The sequence below is a fragment of the Salmo salar genome, chromosome 04, assembly GCF_965601325.2.
Source record: "Salmo salar chromosome 04, fSalSal1, whole genome shotgun sequence".
Taxonomy (NCBI): Eukaryota; Metazoa; Chordata; class Actinopteri; order Salmoniformes; family Salmonidae; genus Salmo; species Salmo salar.
The window spans coordinates 96,250,388-96,271,606 of NC_138294.1; the positions used below are offsets into that span (position 1 = coordinate 96,250,388).

At 41.7% G+C, this 21,219-nt stretch overlaps 1 protein-coding gene across 1 annotated transcript in view; it reads left to right on the forward strand.

Annotated features, from left to right (window-relative positions):
• nectin1a (nectin cell adhesion molecule 1a) overlaps nucleotides 1-21,219 on the forward strand; it is a 49,333-nt gene that overhangs the window by 20,060 nt on the left and 8,054 nt on the right. Inside the window, exons 6-8 of the mRNA XM_045717662.2 lie at nucleotides 3,698-3,815; nucleotides 6,051-6,202; nucleotides 6,351-6,492. Of these exons, the coding sequence (XP_045573618.2) occupies nucleotides 3,698-3,815; nucleotides 6,051-6,202; nucleotides 6,351-6,492 (412 nt within the window). The remainder of the gene's footprint in view (nucleotides 1-3,697; nucleotides 3,816-6,050; nucleotides 6,203-6,350; nucleotides 6,493-21,219) is intronic.

Genomic DNA, 21,219 nt, shown 5'->3' on the forward strand with positions numbered 1-21,219 from the left:
CACAGCAGGGTTGGGGTCAATTCCAATTGAATTTGAAATTCTAATTAAATTCTTGAATTCACTCATGAAGTGGAGAATATATGTTGAATTCAATTCGAATTCCAACAATAATTAAGTAAGTTATGAATTTCATTTGAATTGGAAAACATGTAATCTTTGGAAAATAATTGAATTGGAATTCAGTATTTTTACATTTCCCATTTTATGGGGTTAATGCACATAGTATCAAACATTGACTGCAGGATTTGATTTAAATTATTTAAACTTAATTTCAACTGTTTCAATATGTTTAATATAGCTAGGCTTTCTGAACAGCGACATGATCGGCCTGAAAGGTCTGTGTACTTTTTAACATTTCCTATTAGATGACAAGATAAAAATGAGGTTAAGGGTCGTTCTTCATTTATATGATTTGAATCTGAACTCAAACACGTAAACGGTTTTGTTTTTCGTTTTTATTGTCTAAAGGAAATATTAAATAATGAAAAACGGAACAATGATTTGATTATTCAAATGTTGTATTTTTAATGATCGGTTCTGGTTCGACCCGTGCATCGTACGTTTTGGCCAATTAATAGGCGTGGCTTCTTGACAACACAGAAATGATAAATGGGTCATTCTTCATGTTTTTGATCTGATAAAGTTATTCTCATTCCAATGATTTGATGATTGACAGTCACTGCAGTTGGTCATGTGACCAAATTGATCTAGGTCAGTGAGACAGTCACTTCCACAACATTTACAACCTTAACGCCTAACCTGTAGCCTACATAATTGTTGATAGGCTCTATAATATGCCACCAATCTCCACAAGCTTCAGTGCCAACAAGCTTAGACAACATGACAACATGGGCAAACAGTAACGGTCTGGTGAAATTCACACATCATGACCTTCCCTGTAACTCAGTTGGTACAGCACGGTGTTTGCAACGCATGGTGTTTGCAATACCAGGGTTGTGGGTTCGATTCCCACGGGGGGGCCAGTGTGAAAATTCTTTTTTTAATGAAATGTTTGAAATGTATGCATTCACTACTGTAAGTCGCTCTGGATAAGAGTGTCTGCTAAATGACTAAAATGTAAAAATGCAATGATCTATACAGTGGTTATGAACCTTGGAGAACCGGCCTTCCCTGTGGCTCAGTTGGTAGAGCACGGTGTTTGCAATGCCAGGGTTGTGGGTTTGATTCCCACAGGGGGCCAGTATGAAAAAAAAAATTATAATAAAAAAAAATTAAATCATCTATGAAATGTATGCATTCACTACTGTAAGTCACTCTGGATAAGAGTGTCTGCTAAATGATTGAAATGTAATTTTGCCTATGTCAGGATCTGGCCATTTGTGAAGAGCCTACAAGCTACATCAATAATAAGGTGTGATAGAATTCCTCTGTCCACGGACCTATAGCATATGACCTGCCCTTTAAAACTCTGATGCACAACTGTGCGTAAAAGGGTCCTGGAGGGCAGGTAATTTGCCCTAGGTGATGTGTTAGGCAGACTGCACCACTCTCTGGAGAAACCTACGGTTGTGGGCGGTGCAGTTACTGTACCAGGCGGTGATACAGCCTGACAGAATGCTCTCAATTGTGCATCTGTAAATGTTTGTGAGGGTTTTAGGTGGCAAGCCAAATTTCTTCAGCCTCCTGAGGTTAAAGAGGCACTATTGTGCCTTCTTCACCACATTGTCTGTGTGGGTGGACCATTTCAGTTTGTCTGTGATGTATACGCCGAGGAACCTGAGGCTTTCCACCTTCTCCACTGCGGTCCTGTCGATGTGGATAGGGGGGTGCTCCCTCTGCTGTTTCCTGAAGTCCACGACCATCTCCTTTGTTTTGTTGACATTGAGTTTGAGGTTATTTTCCTGACACCACACTCCAAGTGCCCTCACCTCCTCCCTGTAGGCTGTCTCATCGTTGTTGGTGATCAAGCCTACAACTGTAGTGTCGTCTGCAAACTTGATAATTGAGTTGGAGGCGTGCGTGGCCACGCAGTCATGGGTGAACAGGAAGTACAGGAAGGGGCTGAGCAAGCACCCTTGTGGGGCCCCAGTGTTCAGCATCAGCAAAGCGGAGGTGTTGTTTCCTACCTTCACCACCTGGGGGTGGCCCGTCAGTAAGTCCATGACCCAGCTACACAGGGCGGGGTTCAGACCCAGGGCCTCGAGCTTAATGATGAACTTGGAGGGTACTATGGTGTTGAATGCTGAGCTATAGTCAATGAACAGAATTCTTACATTGGTCCACAACTGGTTCCATGACCATCCCACGTTTACTATTTTCTATCTCCCACCATATTCCCTATTTTTCAACCCCATTGAGGAATTTCAGCATGGTGGTGGAAGATGTATGATCCCAAAGCCCTTCTCCAGGCAATGGAGGAGGCGTGTGGTGACATTCCAGCAGGGTCCTGTCAGGGGTGGATGCATCATTCCAAGGAGAATATCGCCTGTGATGTTTATGAAAATCTGTGAACTGATTTTGTTTTCACAATGCAGTATTTGTTTCTGATTTGATTGTATTTTCACAGTTTCTTTATATATTTGATGCAATTGATCTAACATACAGTACAGTAGTACAAATAGGCCTATATGTCTTCCTTTCCATATGCAAAATATATTTACTTTATGTTTGCATTTTTACTGTATGTGTGCTTACAGTATACTGTTTGACATGTATTGAGTCATGTTGAAATATAAAACTAACATTTTTGCATTTGTGTTCCTTTCTTGTTTGAGTGAACACAAACAATATACAGTTTAACAACAACATCTTAGTCTTTACACTGAAATAGGTTCTGATAGTAGTGTTTTGAATTAGGTCACATTAGTGTGATCTCAGTTGTCACTAAGTTAGATTCATTTGATGTGTGTGTCATTTGTATACAGTTTCATTTTGAGCAGGGAGTACAGGATTTGGATTGCTGTGTTTCGTTTTGAGCAGAGAGTACAGGATTTGGATTGCTGTGTTTCATTTTGAGTACAGGATTTGGATTGCTGTGTTCCATTTTGAGTACAGGATTTGGATTGCTGTGTTTCGTTTTGAGCAGAGAGTACAGGATTTGGATTGCTGTGTTCCATTTTGAGTACAGGATTTGGATTGCTGTGTTTCATTTTGAGTACAGGATTTGGATTGCTGTGTTTCATTTTGAGTACAGGATTTGGATTGCTGTGTTTCATTTTGAGTACAGGATTTGGATTGCTGTGTTCCATTTTGAGTACAGGATTTGGATTGCTGTGTTCCATTTTGAGTACAGGATTTGGATTGCTGTGTTTCATTTTGAGTACAGGATTTGGATTGCTGTGTTCCATTTTGAGTACAGGATTTGGATTGCTGTGTTCCATTTTGCAAGATGTCTGTGGGGTTTGGGGAAATTGGTTAACTGTTTTGTCTTTAGAGGGTTGAGTATCTGAGATTTCGTTTCAACAAAGGTGTGCTAACAATTGGAGAAAACTGTAAGAAGTCATTGAAAATAAATGCCATTTTTCAATGATTGAATTGTAATTGTAGTTTACTTCCTTCAAATAGAATTGGGCCCAACCCTGATACACACATTCACACACGCGCCAGTGCACATGCACACACACTTTCACCGTCCCACTGACTTACTCACTTGTAAAAATTATTGTAAGTGTCTCTGGATAAAAGTGTGTGCTAAATGGCATATATGAAAGTATTCGATATTATTATTTTACATCAGATGAACCAGAGGTGTCAGTGGAGGGGTTCGATGGGAACTGGTACCTGGACCGTCAGAACGTTGAGCTCACATGTCTGACTGATGCCAACCCACCTGTCTCTCTGTTCCAGTGGAGAATGTGAGTAACCCTGACCTCTAACCCTTAACCTCTAACCCTAAGCGTAATTGTGAGTATACCAGTGTCATAGCGATATAAAGAGGGCGCTAGATGGATGTAGTTTGTTTTAGCATGGACAGCACCATTGAGGAATTTTTTTATAGTCAAAAGATGGGGCTTCCTATAGGTTAACCTCTATGGGCTAGGTGGGACGCTAGCGTGCCACCCGTGGTGCACTCCATCAACAGCAGGTGCATTTCAAGAGCGGCAAATTTGAATCCAAATAAATGTCAAAATTCAAATTTTTCAAACATACAACTATTTTACACCCTTTGAAAGATAAACATCTCCTTAATCTAACCATGTTTTCCGATTTCAAAAAGGTTTTACGGCGAAAGCATAAATTTAGAGTATGTTAGGACAGTACATTTACAAGAGTTGTGTGTAATGTTTTGTCAATTCAAAGACCGGGTCACCAAAACCATAAAACCAGCTAAAATGATGCACTAACCTTTTACAATCTCCATCAGATGACACTCCTAGGACATTATGTTAGACAATGCATGCATTTTTAGTTCTATCAAGTTCATATTTATATCCAAAAACAGCGTTTTACTATGGCATTGATGTTGAGGAAATCGTTTCCCTCCAATAACCGGCAGTCAAGTCAGCGTCACAAATTAAATAATTAAAATTAGAAAACATTGGTAAAATATTATATTGTCATTTAAAGAATTATAGATTTACATCTCTTGAACGCAATCAACTTGCCAGATTTAAAAATAACCTTACTGGGAAATCACACTTTGCAATAATCTGAGCACTGCGCCCAGAAAAATACGCGTTGCGATACAGACTAGACGTCATGTTGGGGAGATCTAAAATCGAAAATACTATGTAAATAATCCATTACCTTTGATTCTCTTCATCAGATGTCACTTCCAGGTATCACAGGTCCATAACGAATGTAGTTTTGTTCAAAAAAGCTCATCATTTATGTCCAAAAATCTCCGTCTTGTTAGCACATGATCTAAGCCAGCCGGACTTCTCGTCATGAACGAGGGGAAAAAATATATTTACGTTCGTTCAAACATGTCAAACGTTGTATAGCATAAATCATTAGGGCCTTTTTTAACCAGAACATGAATAATATTCAAGGTGGACGAATGCATACTCTTTTATAACGTATTGGAACGAGGGTACCCAACATGAACTCGCGCGCCAGGTGTCTAATGGGACATCATCGTTCCATGGCTCTTGTTCGGTCAGATCTCCCTACAGAAGACTCAAAACACTTTGTAAAGGCTGGTGACATCTAGTGGAAGCAATAGGAAGTGCCAAAATATTCCTCAGCCCCTGTGTTTTTCAATGGGATAGGTTTAAAGGTAATACAACACATCAGGTATCCACTTCCTGTCAGAAAATGTCTCAGGGTTTTGCCTGCCAAATGAGTTCTGTTATACTCACAGACACCATTCAAACAGTTTTAGAAACTTTAGAGTGTTTTCTATCCGTATATAATAAGTATATGCATATTCTAGTTACTGGGTAGGATTAGTAACCAGATTAAATCGGGTACATTTTTTTTATCCAGACGTGCAAATGCTGCCCCCTAGCCCTAACAGGTTAAGGAAGGATCACTAAATTCCATCCAGGTCATCAGGAGGGATCAGCCAATGAATTATACTGCTGAGAAAACATTCCATAACTGCAGATGGCAGTAAATCACCAACCTTGTCTTTATACCTGTTCAGACATCACCCTCCAGGGGGCAGTAAATCACCAACCTTGTCTTTATACCTGTTCAGACATCACCCTCCAGGGGGCAGTAAATCACCAACCTTGTCTTTATACCTGTTCAGACATCACCCTCCAGGGGGCAGTAAATCACCAACCTTGTCTTTATACCTGTTCAGACAACACCCTCCAGGGGGCAGTAAATCACCAACCTTGTCTTTATACCTGTTCAGACATCACCCTCCAGGGGGCAGTAAATCACCAACCTTGGCTTTATACCTGTTCAGACAACACCCTCCAGATGACACTATGCACCTTTTCAGTTTGTTTACTACTTTAAAATGGAGAACGCCCTCAATGATGTCACAGAAGCCGTTATGTGATTAAATAAAAAGATGAGTCCTCTTTATAAGTCTATGGTCTGTTTGATGTTTATGAAGCTTTGTATGTTATGTCATACTTGGAATAATGGCATTCGTGTGTTTGTGTGTGTGTGTATCGGTGTGTGTGTACCTGCAGGTTGAATGGTTCCATACCGAACAGCGTAGAGATCCGTGACAATGTTCTGTCATTTAAAGGACCAATCAGATACGAGGTAGGAGGGACTTATGTCTGCGACGCAACCAATAGCATCGGGACAAGCTCCGCCTTCATGGAGGTCAGCATCACAGGTAAGGTCATGTGGTTACAATGGTTACCTGGAGTGTGTGTGTGTGTGTGTGTGTGTGTGCGTGCGTGGGTGCGTGCGTGCGTGCGTGTGCGTGTGTGCGTGTGTGTGTGCGTGCGTGTGTGTAACAGTGTTTTTTTCCCTCTGTGTAGAGGAGCCACTGCCCCAGGTGGGAACGGGTGATGTCATCAGTGTTCTGGGCATGCTATTGGCTGTGGGGCTGATTCTGGGCGTGGCGATCACTGTGCTGCTTCTTAACAGGAGAAAACAGAGGGGAGAGGCGGATGCTGACTCGTATGTATATTATTATTATCAAACCTATTGTTATTTTCTGAATTCTGAATTGTTATTGTCTTTGTCTTGACATGGTCAGATAACTCAAGCTGAGATTGGTCACTTTTTTTCTAATTTGGCACTCAGAAACTAGAAGTAATGAGTAATTTAGTTAAAAATAATGGCACCGATTGACCTATAGGTGGTACTGTTATAAGCAGTCTCACATAGACCGTCATATCCGCCACCCAGTTTGACCTAGAGACTTGAAACTTTGTATGTCGGTGTCTTTCCTCATGCTGAACAAATTTGAAAAAGTTACAAAAAAAATGTTAAGTTAAAAAAAAATACATGTCCATTTAAATCACTGTATTTGTATTTATTAATTGCCAAGGAACCAGCTACTCTTCTTGGAGTCCAGCAAAAATAAGACAGCTATACAATGTTTTTTAGACATTACAACACATTCACAACAGATTTCACAATAAATTAAGTCCGTGCCCTCAGGCCCCTACTCTACCACCACATATCTACAACACAAAATCCATGTGTACATGTGTTTATAGTCCAAGTCTCTTGGGGTATGTCTCCATAAGCTTGGCACATCTAGCCACTGGGATTTTTGCCCATTCTTCAAGGCAAAACTGCTCCAGCCATTTCAAGTAGGATGGGTTCTGCTGGTATACAGCAATCTTTAAGTCATACAACAGATTCTCAATTGGATTGAGGTCTGGGCTTTGACTAGGCCATTCCAAGACATTTAAATGTTTCCCCTCAAACCACTCGAGTGTTACTTTAGCAGTACGCTTACGGTCATTGTCCTGCTGGAAGGTGAACCTCCGTCCCAGTCTCAAATCTCTGGAAGACTGAAACAGGTTTCCCCCAAGAATTTCCCTGTATTTAGCACCATCCATCATCCTTCAATTCTGACCAGTTTCCCAGTCCCTGCCAATGAAAACATCCCCACAGCATGATGCTGCCACAACCATGCTTCACTGTGGGGATGGTGTTCTCGGGGTAATGAGAGGTGTTGGGTTTGTGCCAGACATAGCGTTTTCCTTGATGGTCAAAAAGCTACATTTTAGTCTCATCTGACCAGAGAGCCTTCTTCCATATGTTTGGGGAGTCTCCCACATGCCTTTTGGCGAACACCAAACATGTTTGCTTATTTTTTTCTTTAACCTCTATGGGCTAGGTGGGACGCAAGCGTCCCACCCGTGGTGCACTCCATCAACAGCAGGTGCATTTCAAGAGCGGCAAATTTGAATCCAAATAAATGTCAAAATTCATATTTTTCAAGCATACAACTATTTTACACCCTTTGAAAGATAAACATCTCCTTAATCTAACCACGTTTTCCGATTTCAAAAAGGTTTTACGGCGAAAGCATAAATTTAGAGTTCGTTAGGACAGTACATTTACAAGAGTTGTGTGTAATGTTGTGCCAATTCAAAGACAGGCGTCACCAAAACCATAAAATCAGCTAAAATTATGCACTAACCTTTTACAATCTCCAACAGATGACACTCCTAGGACATTATGTTAGACAATGCATGCATTTTTAGTTCTATCAAGTTCATATTTATATCCAAAAACAGCGTTTTACTGTGGCGTTGATGTTCAGGAAATCGTTTCCCTCCAATAACCGGCATTCAAGTCAGCACCACAAATTAAATAATTAAAATTAGAAAACATTGGTAAAATATTATATTGTCATTTAAAGAATTATAGATTTACATCTCTTGAACGCAAACAACTTGCCAGATTTAAAAATAACCTTACTGGGAAATCACACTTTGCAATAATCTGAGCACTGCGCCCAGAAAAATACGCGTTGCGATACAGACTAGCCGCCATGTTGGGGAGATCTAAAATCGAAAATACTATGTAAATAATCCATTACCTTTGATTCTCTTCATCAGATGTCACTTCCAGGTATCACAGGTCCATAACGAATGTAGTTTTGTTCAAAAAAGCTCATCATTTATGTCCAAAAATCTCCGTCTTGTTAGCACATGATCTAAGCCAGCCGGACTTCACTTCATGAACGAGGGGAAAAAATATATTTACGTTCGTTCAAACATGTCAAACGTTGTATAGCATAAATCATTAGGGCCTTTTTTAACCAGAACATGAATAATATTCAAGGTGGACGAATGCATTCTCTTTTACAACGTATTGGAACGAGGGTACCCAACATGAACTCGCGCGCCAGGAGTCTAATGGGTCATCATCGTTCCATGGCTCTTGTTCGGTCAGATCTCCCTCCAGAAGACTCAAAACACTTTGTAAAGGCTGGTGACATCTAGTGGAAGCAATAGGAAGTGCCAAAATATTCCTCAGCCCCTGTGTTTTTCAATGGCATAGGTTTAAAGGTAATACAACACATCAGGTATCCACTTCCTGTCAGAATCTGTCTCAGGGTTTTGCCTGCCAAATTAGTTCTGTTATACTCACAGACACCATTCAAACAGTTTTAGAAACGTTAGGGTGTTTTCTATCCATATATAATAAGTATATGCATATTCTAGTTACTGGGTAGGATTAGTAACCAGATTAAATCGGGTACATTTTTTTATCCAGCCGTGCAAATACTGCCCCCTAGCCCTAACAGGTTAACCTCTCTCGGGTATGTGGCATCGTCCCACCTAGTCAACAGCCAGTGGAATCAAGTGGCGCGAAATTCAAAAACCTTAAAAATGCTATAACTTCAATTTCTCAAACATATGACTATTTTACACCATTTTAAAGACAAGACTCTCGTTAATCTAACCACATTGTCCGATTTCAAAAAGGCAATACAACAAAAGCAAAACATTAGATTATGTCAGGAGAGTACCCAGCCAGAAATAATCACACTCATTTTTCAAGCTAGCATATAATGTCACAAAAACCAAAACCACAGCTAAATGCAGCACTAACCTTTGATGATCTTCATCAGATGACACTCCTAGGACATTATGTTATACAATACAAGCATGTTTTGTTCAATCAAGTTCATATTTATATCAAAAACCAGCTTTTTACATTAGCATGTGATGTTCAGAACTAGCAAACATACCAAAAACTTCCGGTGAATTTACTAAATTACTCATGATAAATGTTCACAAAAAACATAACAATTATTTTAAGAATTATAGATACAGAACTCCTTTATGCAATCGCGGTGTCAGATTTTAAAATAGCTTTTCGGCGAAAGCACATTTTGCAATATTCTGAGTAGATAGCTCGCCATCACGGGCTAGCTAATTTGACACCCACCAAATTTGCCGTTCACTAAACTCAGAATTACTATAAGACAAATTGGACTACCTTTGCTGTTCTTCGTCAGAATGCACTCCCAGGACTTCTACTTAAACCACAAATGTTGTTTTGGTTCAAAATAATCCATAGTTATCTTCAAATATCCTCTGTTTTGTCCGTGCGTTCAGGTCCCTATCCGAACAGTGACGTGCGGACGCATGTCGTGACATGTCTAAATATTCCATTACCGTACTTCGAAGCATGTCAAACGCTGTTTAAAATCAATTTTTATGCGATTTTTCTCGTAAAATAGCAATAATATTTCGACCGGGAAACGTTGTTTTCGTTCAAAGACTGAAAGAAGAAAATGGACTCTTCATGTGCACGCGCGCGACCGTGTTCTCAGATCGACCACTATCCAAAACCCCTACTGTTTTTCAGCCAGGGACTGCAGAGTCATCATTCCCCGTTCTGGCGCCTTCTGAGAGCCTATGGGAGCCTTAGAAAATGTCACGTTACAGCAGAGATCCTCTGTTTTCGATAAAGAGGCTATAGAAGGCCAAGAAATGGTCAGAGAGGGCACTTCCTGTATAGAATCTTCTCAGGTTTTGGCCTGCCATATGAGTTCTGTTATACTTACAGACACCATTCAAACAGTTTTAGAAACTTTAGGGTGTTTTCTATCTTAATCAAACAATTATATGCATATTCTAGTTTCTGGGCAGGAGTAATAACCAGATTAAATCGGGTATGTTTTTTATCAGGACGTGAAAATACTGCCCCCTGCCCAAGAGAGGTTAAGCAATGGCTTTTTTCTGGCCACTCTTCCGTAAAGCCCAGCTCTGTGGAGTGTACGGCTTAAAGTGGTCCTATGGACAGATACTCCTATCTCCGTTGTGGAGCTTTGCATTTCCTTCAGGGTTATCTTTAGTCTCTTTGTTGCCTCTCTGATTAATGCCCTCCTTGCCTGGTCTGTGAATTTTGGTGGGTAGCCCTCTCTTGGCAGGTTTTTTTGTGGTGCATTTTCTTTCCATTTTTTGTAATGGATTTAATGGTGCTCCGTCGGATGTTCAAAGTTTCCGATATTTTTTTTATAACCCAACCCCGATCTGTACTTCTCCACAACTTTGTCCCTGACTATAAGGTATTTTTAATCTGTTTTTTAAATCTGATTGTACTGCTTGATGTGGAGTAGAGTTCCATGTAGTCATGGCTCTATTCAGTACTGTGCACAGTATGTTCTGGACTTGGGGACTGTGAAGAGACCTCTGGTGGTATGTATTGTGGGGTATGCATGGGTGTCCGAGCTGTGTGCCAGTAGTTCAAACAGACATCTTGGTGCATTCAACATGTCAATACCTCTCACAAATACAAGTAGGGATGAAGTCAATCTCTCCTCCACTTTGAGCAAGGAGAGATGTTTGCTCTCTGTGTACTTCCAAGGGCCATCTGTGCTGCCCTGTTCTGAGGCAATTGCAATTATCTTTGTAGCACCTGACCACATGACTGAACAATAGCCCAAGTGTGACAAAACTAGGGCCTGTAGGACCTGCCTTGTTGATAGTGTCGTTAAGAAGGCAGAGCACCGCTTTATAATGGACAGACTTCTCCCCATCTTAGCTACTGTTGTATCAATATGTTTTGACCATGACAGTTTACAATCCAGGGTTACTCCAATAAGTTTAGTCTCCTCAACTTGGTCAATTTGCACATTATTTATTACAACATTTAGTTGAGGTTTAGGGTTTAGTGAATGATTTGTCCCAAATACAATGCTTTTAGTTTTGAAATATTTAGGACTAACATATTCCTTGCCACCCATTCTGAAACTAACTGCAGCTCTTTGTTAGATGTTGCAGTCATTTCAGTCACTGTAGCAGCTGACATGTATAGTGTTTTAGTCATCCGCATACATAGACAGACTCGTTTTTCTCAAAGCCAGTGGAATGTCATTAGTAAAGAATTAAAAAAGTAAAGGGCCTAGACAGCTTCTCTGGGGAATTATGCTCTGTTAGACAGTTAACTCTTTATCCACAATATAGCAGGGTGTGTAAATCCACTCCGCCAAGGACTACCAACTTGAAACTCGTAATCGCTATCATGGACATCCATAAGATGAACCACACTGAATTTGCAGTTGTACCTAATTATCTAAGTATACCCTGAACAAAAATATACATGCAACATGAAACAATTTCAAAGATTTAACTGAGTTACAGTTCATATAAGGAAATCAGTCTATTGATATAAATTCATTAGGCCCTCATCTATTTCACATGATTGGGAATACAGATATGCATCTGTTGGTCACAGAACCTCTTCAGCGTCTCATCCCGTCAGCGGGATCAAAATCCAGCGAAAAATCATATCGCCATTAGCATAACAAAATTTAAAAAAAAAATGTATTATATTTTTTTTCAAATTATATCGTTTTATAGATAAACCTCTCCTGAATCGACCCACGTCGTCCAATTTCAAAAAGGTTTTACAGGAAAAGCAAATCATTAGATTATGTTAGAGGAGTCCATCGTAAAAAGCAGCAACATAGCCATTTTCCGACCAACCACATGCATCACAAATAACCAAAAAACAGCTAAATGCAGCACTAACCTTTTACAAACTTCATCAGATGACACACCTAGGACATCATGTTACACAATGCATGCATTCTTTTGTTCAATAAAGTTCATATTTATATATGAAAACAGCATTTTACATCGGCGTCTGACGTTGACTAACTATTTTCCCGTCAAAAGCATCCGATGAAACAGTGCTACAATTTACTGAATTACTATTCGAAAACATGTTTAAAATGTAATATTGTCATTCTAAGATTTATAGATGAATATCTCTTGAAAGCACCTGTCATACCAGATTTAAAAATAACTTTACTGGGTAATCACACTTAGCGATAAAAGGGGATGCGATACTCAGAAAATGAGCTAGTAAATACAGCTCGGCGCCATCTTGGAACAATCGCATATCACATCTAATGTTGTATAATATTGTCAATAATCCCTTACCTTTAGTTGTCTTCATCAGAAAGCACTTCCGGGAATCCCAGGTCCACAACAGATGTATTTTCGGTCGAAAAAGTCCATCCTTTATGTTCCATTAGCTTGCTGTTGTTAGCGCGTCTGAAGGCAGTATCCAAAAGCTCTGCCGGCCGCGGGACAGCCGTGTCGGAAAAAACAATTTTTTCCCATTTAGGTTCGTTCAAACATGTCAAACGTTGTATAACATAAATCTTCAGGGCCTGTTTCAACAAGAGAGCCAATAAGATTCGAGGGGGACGATTTCAATGTGTTTCAAAACGTTTCCAAAGGTGGGGGTAGATAGGGCCGCCGGCGTCATAATGGTGATGGCCCTCCCGCTGTGACCAATTTCCAACGCGTCTCATTCACTGAGTTTCGACAGTAGAAGGCTCAAAACACTTTGTAAAGACTGGCGACATCTTGTGGAAGCAATAGGAAGTGCTCAATAAACGATATCTCACGGTGTGAATAATAGGCGACGACGTGAAGTTGAGTCCACAATTCAGAATTCCACTTCCTGGTTCAATCGGTCTCGGGGTTTTGACTGCCATATGAGTTCTGTTATACTCACAGACACCATTCAAACAGTTTTAGAAACTTTAGGGTGTTTTCTATCCACAGGTATTAATTATATGCATATCCTAGCTTCTGAGTCTGATTAGTAGGCCGTTGAAAATGGGCACGAATTTTTTCCAAAATGCGCTGTGGCGCCCCCTATCCTAGGGTAACGTCAAGAGGTTAAATAAAAAAGAGGCATGGATTAGAAAACCAGTCAGTATCTGGTGTTCCCAACATTTGTCCTTCACATAGAGTTGATCAGGCTGTTGATTGTTGTTGGATATTGGCGGGAATTGGAACACGCTGTCGTACACGTTGATCCAGAGCATCCCAAACATGCTCAATGGGTAACGTCTGGTGATTATGCAGGCCATGGAAGAACTGGGATATTTTCAGCTTTCTGGAATTGTTTACAGATTCTTGTGACATGGGGCTGTGCATTATCATGCTGAAACATGATGTGATGGCGGTGGATGAATGGCACAACAATGGGCCTCAGGATCTCATCATGGTATCCCTGTGCATTCAAATGATCAGTGATAAAATGTAAATGTGTTTGTTGTCAGTAGCTTATGCCTGGCCATATCATAACTACACCTCCTCCATGGGGCACTCTGTTCCCAACATTGACATCTTCAAACAGCTCACCCACATGACGCATATTGTCTGTCATCTGTCCAGTACAGTTGAAACCGGGATTCATCCGGTTTCAAATCAGACCACACTTCTCCAGCATGCCAGTGGCCATTGAAGGTGAGCATTTTCCCACTGAAGTCGGTTACGACGCTGAACTGCAGTCAGGTCAAGACCCTGATGAGGAAGACTAGCACGCATATGAGCTTCCCTGAAAATCATGTAGTAACCAAGAAAGTGTTAAACAAATCAAAATATATTTATATTTGAGATTCTTCAAAGTACCCTTTGCCTTGATGACAGATTTGCACGCTCTTGGCATTCCCTCAACCAGCTTCATGAGGTAGTCACCTTGAATGTGCCTGTTAAAAGTTAATTTGTGGAATTTCTTTCATTAATGCGTTTGAGCCAATCAGTTGTGTTGTGACAAGGTAGGGTTGGTATACAGAAGATAGCCATACTTAGTAAAAGACCAAGTTCATATTATTGCAAGAACAGCTCAAATAAGCAAAGAGAAACGAAGACATGAAGGTCAGTCAATGCTGAAAATTTCACAAACTTTGAAAGTTTCTTCATGTGCAGTCGCAAAAATCATCAAGCGCTATGATGAAACTGGCTCTCATTAGGACCACCACAGGAAGGAAGACCCAGAGTTACCTCTGCTGCAGAGGATAAGTTCATTGGAGTTACCAGTAATCGGCAATTAACTGCACCTCAGATTGCAGCCCAAATAACAGACACATCTCAACATCAACTGTTCAGATGAGACTGTGTGAATCAGGCCGTCATGGTCGAATTACTGCAAAGAAACCACTACTAAAGGACACCAATACGAAGAAGAGACTTGCTTGAGCCGAGAAACACAAGCAATGAACATTAGACCGGTGGAAATCTGTCTTTTGGTCTGATGAGTCCAAATTTGAGATTTTTGGTCCCAACCTCCATGTCTTTGTGAGACGCAGAGTAGGTGAATGGATGATCTCTGCATGTTTGGTTTCCACCTTGAAGCATGGAGGAGGAGGTGTGATGGTGTAGGGGTGCTTTGCTGGTGATACCCTCTGTGATTTATTTAGAATTCAAGGCACACTTAACCAGTATGGCTACCACAGCATTCTGTGGCGGCAGGTAGCCTAGTGGTTAGAGTGTTGGGCCAGTAACCAAAAGGTTTCTGGGTTGAATCCCTGAGCTGACACGGTAAAAATCTGTTGTTCTGAGCAAGGCAGTTAACCCACTGTTTCCCGGTAGGCTGTCATAGTAAATTAGAATTTGTTCTTAACTGCCTTGCCTAGTTAAAAATAATAATAATTCTGCAGCGATATCCCATCTGGTTTGGACTTAGTGGGACTATCATTTGTTTTTCAACAGGACAATCACCCAACACACCTCCAGGCTGTGTAAAGGCTATTTGACCAATAAGGAGAGTGATGGAGTGCTGCATCAGATGACCTGGCCTCCACAATCACCTGACCTCAACCCAATTGAGATGGTTTGGGTGAGATGAGTTGGACTGCGGAGTGAAGGAAAAGCAGCCAACAAGTGCTCAGCATATGTGGGAACTCCTTCAAGGTTGTTGGAAAAGCATTCCAGGTGACTACCTCATGAAGCTGGTTGAGAGAATACCAAGAGTGTGCAAAGCTCTCATCAAGGCAAAGGGTGGCTACTTTGAAGAATCTAAAATATAACATATATTTGGATTTGTTTAACACTTTTTTGGTTACTACATGATTCCATTTGTGTTATTCCATAGTTTTGATGTCTTCACTATTATTCTACATAGTAGAAAATAGTAAAAATAAAGAAAAATGTGTCCAAACTTTTGACTGGTACTGTATGAACAGAAGTATGTGGACAGCCATTAAAATTAGTGGATTCGGCTATTTCAGCCACACCCTTTGTTGACAGGTGTATAAAATGTAACACACAGCCATGCATTCTTCATAGACAAACATTCGCAGTAGAAGGGCCTTACTGAAGAGCTCAGTGACTTTCAGTGTGGCACCGTCATAGGATGCCACCTTTCCAACAAGTCACTTCGTCAAATTTCTTCCCTGCTAGAGCTGCACCAATCAACTGTAAGTGCTGTTATTGTGAAGTGGAAACATCTAGATGCAACAACGTCTCAGCCACGAAGTGATAGGCCACACAAGCTCACAAAACGCGACCGGCAAGTGCTGAAGTGTGTAACGTGTAAAAATCGTCTGTCCTCGGTTGCAACACTCACTACCGAGTTTCAAACTGCCTCTGGAAGCATCAGCATAAAAACTGTTCATCGGGAGCTTCATGAAATTAGTTTCCACGGCCGAGCAGCCGCACACAAGCCTAAGATCACCATGTGCAATGCCAGGCTTCGGCAGGAGTGGTGTATTGCTCGCCGCCATTGGACTCTGGAGCAGTGGAAACGCGTTCTCTGGAGTGATGAATCAGGCTTCACTCTCTGGCAGTCTTACGGACAAATCTGGGTTTGGCGGATGCCAGGAGAATGCTACCTACCCGCAGCAAAGGGGGGGACCAACTCGATTTTAATGCCCATGATTTTTAAATGTTAAATGAAAAAAAAAAAAATTTAATTAGATGTTTGACGAGCAGGTGTGCACATACTTTTGGTCATATAGTATATATCGAAGAACAAGGAAACTATAAACATCTCATTCTTTGTAACTCTAATGCTGAAAATCATCTTCTCCATTAGATCTTCTCATGAACCATAAATCATATTGACTCCAGCATTGGTATATAGACTCAATGAACTAGCCACTAACTAATTGGGGAATGATTAGTTGCTGCATTCAGTGTCAGCCACGCTAAACCACCATATCACACCAGGGCTATAATACAGTTTTTAACAATCACTTTGGCACTAATTTCGGAACCTTGATGTCATTTTTCAAATCTCGAGACACAAAACTCACAACCGATGATCAAAATGCTAATTTTTCAAAACTCTAACACTTTTTCCAGTTGCTTGGATACAATACACATAAAGATAAGATCATTTGTTCATTGAACTAAAATCACCTGTTTCAAAATGCAATTCACACATTACATCTGAGATGACTGTCTATTCATTTCATTACAATGATCTAACTATCAATTGATACAACTGCTCAAAATGATGAGTAACTGTTGCATTACTCTTAATGCATAGTTTTACGGAAACTGACAAACAATATTCCATCTTTAGATCATGAAAGTTTCAGGATAACGAGATCCATTGACACCAATTACCGTGGAACATGAACCAATTGGACTACATTATCTATGGATGTAATATTTCATCATCATTCTTTATCAGACACTGTTTCTATGGTCCCATGGACCACTTTTCCAGACCATGTTTTCAGATTTGACATTACTGTTCACTCACCTGCCACTTTATTAGGTACACCTATCGAGGACTGGGTAGGACCCCCTTTTGCCTCCACAACAGCCTGAATTATTCACGATGTTGGACGTTAAGAGATGCCCTTCTGCACACCACTGTTTTAAACAGCTGTTATTTGAGCATTTGTGGCCTTTCTGTTAGCTTGAATGAGTCTGGACATTCTCCTCTGACCTCTCTCATTAACAAGGTGTTTTTGCCCACAGAACTGCCGCTCACTGAATGTGTTTTGTTTATCGCACCATTCTCTGTAAACTCTAGAGACTGTAGTGCGTAAAAATCCCAGGAGGGCAGTTGTTTCTGAGATGCTGGAATCACCATGTGTGGCACCAACAATCATACCACGGTCAAAGTTGCTTAGATTACTCATCTTGCATATTCTAATGTTTGGTCGAACAACATCTAAAGCGCTCTACTCTATATACTCTATATATTGAGTTGCAGGCAGCCACGTGATTCGCTGTTCGAATGTAACCTTCCTTGATGAGCTAAATCAGGTCTGTAGAGCTGATGGCATGACCTATGTCATTGTGTGGGATAATGTCAGGTTCCACCGTGCTCAAATGGTGCAAGCATGGTTTCAGGCCCATCCACAATGTACCACCCTGTACTTACCCCCATACTCTCCTTTCCTTAACCCGATTGAGGAATTTTTCTCCACATGGAGGTGGAAGGTATATGATAGGCGCCCTCACGAACAAGCCACCCTTCTCCAGGCCATGGATGATGCATGCAATGACATCACGCCAGACCAGTGTCAGGCCTGGATTCGCCCAAAGATTCTTCCCAAGATGTTTGGCTAATGAAAACATCCATTGTGATGTGGATGAGAACATGTGGCCAAATCCACAAGACAGGGTTGATGGAAATATAGAAGTACAGTAATCAATCCTTTGCTTTTTACAGTGAGCCAGGTGAGGAACACTGCAGTTGATGTTTTACTGTAGTTAGCTTTTTACAGTAAGCCAGGGGAGGAACACTGCAGTTGATGTTTTACTGTAGTTAGCTTTTTACAGTGAGCCAGGGGAGGAACACTGCAGTTGATGTTTTACTGTAGTTAGCTTTTTACAGTGAGCCAGGGGAGGAACACTGCAGTTGATGTTTTACTGTAGTTAGCTTTTTACAGTGAGCCAGGGGAGGAACACTGCAGTTGATGTTTTACTGTAGTTAGCTTTTTACAGTGAGCCAGGTGAGGAACACAGCAGTTGATGTTTAACAGGTTTTAATTTTTTTGTAGCTAATTATTTTAGCTTTGATTCAAAGAAACCTAATTTGTGATTTTATTGTATTTCATCAATAAATGTCATATTTTGTTCAATGATTCCACTGTGTCTGTAGTATTCTCTCTACTAGTCCTTTTACAGTGATGTATTTATGTGTAGTAGCATAATGCTACGCTACTCTCTCCTCTTCCATCCTATCATCTCTTCCCTCTGCTCAAACCTTCTCCAACCTATCTCCTGATTCTGCCTCCTCAACCCTCCTCTCCTCCCTTTCTGCATCCTTTGATTTTCTCTGTCCCCTATCCTCCAGGCCGGCTCGGTCCTCCCCTCCTGCTCCGTGGCTCGACGACTCACTACGAGCTCACAGAACAAGGCTCCGGGCAGCCGAGCGGAAATGGAGGAAAACTCGCCTCCCTGCGGACTTGGCATCCTTTCACTCACTCCTCTCTACATTCTCCTCTTCTGTCTCTGCTGCTAAAGCCACTTTCTACCACTCTAAATTCCAAGCATCTGCCTCTAACCCTAGGAAGCTCTTTGCTACCTTCTCCTCCCTCCTGAATCCTCCTTCCCCTCCCCCCCCCTCCTCCCTCTCTGCGGATGACTTCGTCAACCATTTTGAAAAGAAGGTTGACGATATCCGATCCTCGTTTGCTAAGTCAAACGACACCGCTGGTCCTGCTCACACTGCCCTATCCTGTGCTTTGACCTCTTTCTCCCCTCTCTCTCCAGATGAAATCTCGCGTCTTGTGACGGCCGGCCGCCCAACAACCTGCCCACTTGACCCTATCCCCTCCTCTCTTCTCCAGACCATTTCCGGAGACCTTCTCCCCTTCCTCACCTCGCTCATCAACTCATCCTTGACCGCTGGCTACGTCCCTTCCGTCTTCAAGAGAGCGAGAGTTGCACCCCTTCTGAAAAAACCTACACTCGATCCCTCCGATGTCAACAACTACAGACCAGTATCCCTTCTTTCTTTTCTCTCCAAAACTCTTGAACGTGCCGTCCTTGGCCAGCTCTCCTGCTATCTCTCTCAGAATGACCTTCTTGATCCTAATCAGTCAGGTTTCAAGACTGGGCATTCAACTGAGACTGCTCTTCTCTGTGTCACGGAGGCTCTCCGCACTGCTAAAGCTAACTCTCTCTCCTCTGCTCTCATCCTTCTAGACCTATCTGCTGCCTTTGATACTGTGAACCATCAGATCCTCCTCTCCACCCTCTCCGAGTTGGGCATCTCCGGCGCGGCCCACGCTTGGATTGCGTCCTACCTGACAGGTCGCTCCTACCAGGTGGCGTGGCGAGAATCTGTCTCCGCACCATGCGCTCTCACCACTGGTGTCCCCCAGGGCTCTGTTCTAGGCCCTCTCCTATTCTCGCTATACACCAAGTCACTTGGCTCTGTCATATCCTCACATGGTCTCTCCTATCATTGCTATGCAGACGACACACAATTAATCTTCTCCTTTCCCCCTTCTGATAACCAGGCTGTGAATCGCATCTCTGCATGTCTGTCAGACATATCAGTGTGGATGACGGATCACCAGCTCAAGCTGAACCTCGGCAAGACGGAGCTGCTCTTCCTCCCGGGGAAGGACTGCCCGTTCCATGATCTCGCCATCACGGTTGACAACTCCCTTGTGTCCTCCTCCCAGAGTGCTAAGAACCTTGGCGTGATCCTGGACAACACCCTGTCGTTCTCCACTAACATCAAGGCGGTGACCCGATCCTGTAGGTTCATGCTCTACAACATTCGCAGAGTACGACCCTGCCTCACACAGGAAGCGGCGCAGGTCCTAATCCAGGCACTTGTCATCTCCCGTCTGGATTACTGCAACTCGCTGTTGGCTGGGCTCCCTGCCTGTGCCATTAACCTGTTGGGTCTAGGGGGCAGCATTTGCACGTCTGGATAAAAAAAATGTACCCGATTTAATCTGGTTACTAATCCTACCCAGTAACTAGAATATGCATATACTTATTATATATGGATAGAAAACACTCTAAAGTTTCCAAAACTGTTTGAATGGTGTCTGTGAGTATAACAGAACTCATTTGGCAGGCAAAACCCTGAGACATTTTCTGACAGGAAGTGGATACCTGATGTGTTGTATTGACTTTAAACCTATCCCATTGAAAAACACAGGGGTTTAGGAATATTTTGGCACTTCCTATTGCTTCCACTAGATGTCACCAGCCTTTACAAAGTGTTTTGAGTCTTCTGGAGGGAGATCTGACCGAACAAGAGCCATGGAACGTTGATGTCCCATTAGACACCTGGCGCGCTAGTTCATGTTGGGTACCCTCGTTCCAATACGTTATAAAAGAGTATGCATTCGTCCACCTTGAATATTATTCATGTTCTGGTTAAAAAAGGCCCTAATGATTTATGCTATACAACGTTTGACATGTTTGAACGAACGGAAATATATTTTTTCCCCTCGTTCATGACGAGAAGTCCGGCTGGCTTACATCATGTGCTAACGAGACGGAGATTTTTGGACATAAATGATGAGCTTTTTTGAACAAAACTACATTCGTTATGGACCTGTGATACCTGGAAGTGACATCTGATGAAGAGAATCAAAGGTAATGGATTATTTACATAGTATTTTCGATTTTAGATCTCCCCAACATGACGTCTAGTCTGTATCGCAACGCGTATTTTTCCGGGCGCAGTGCTCAG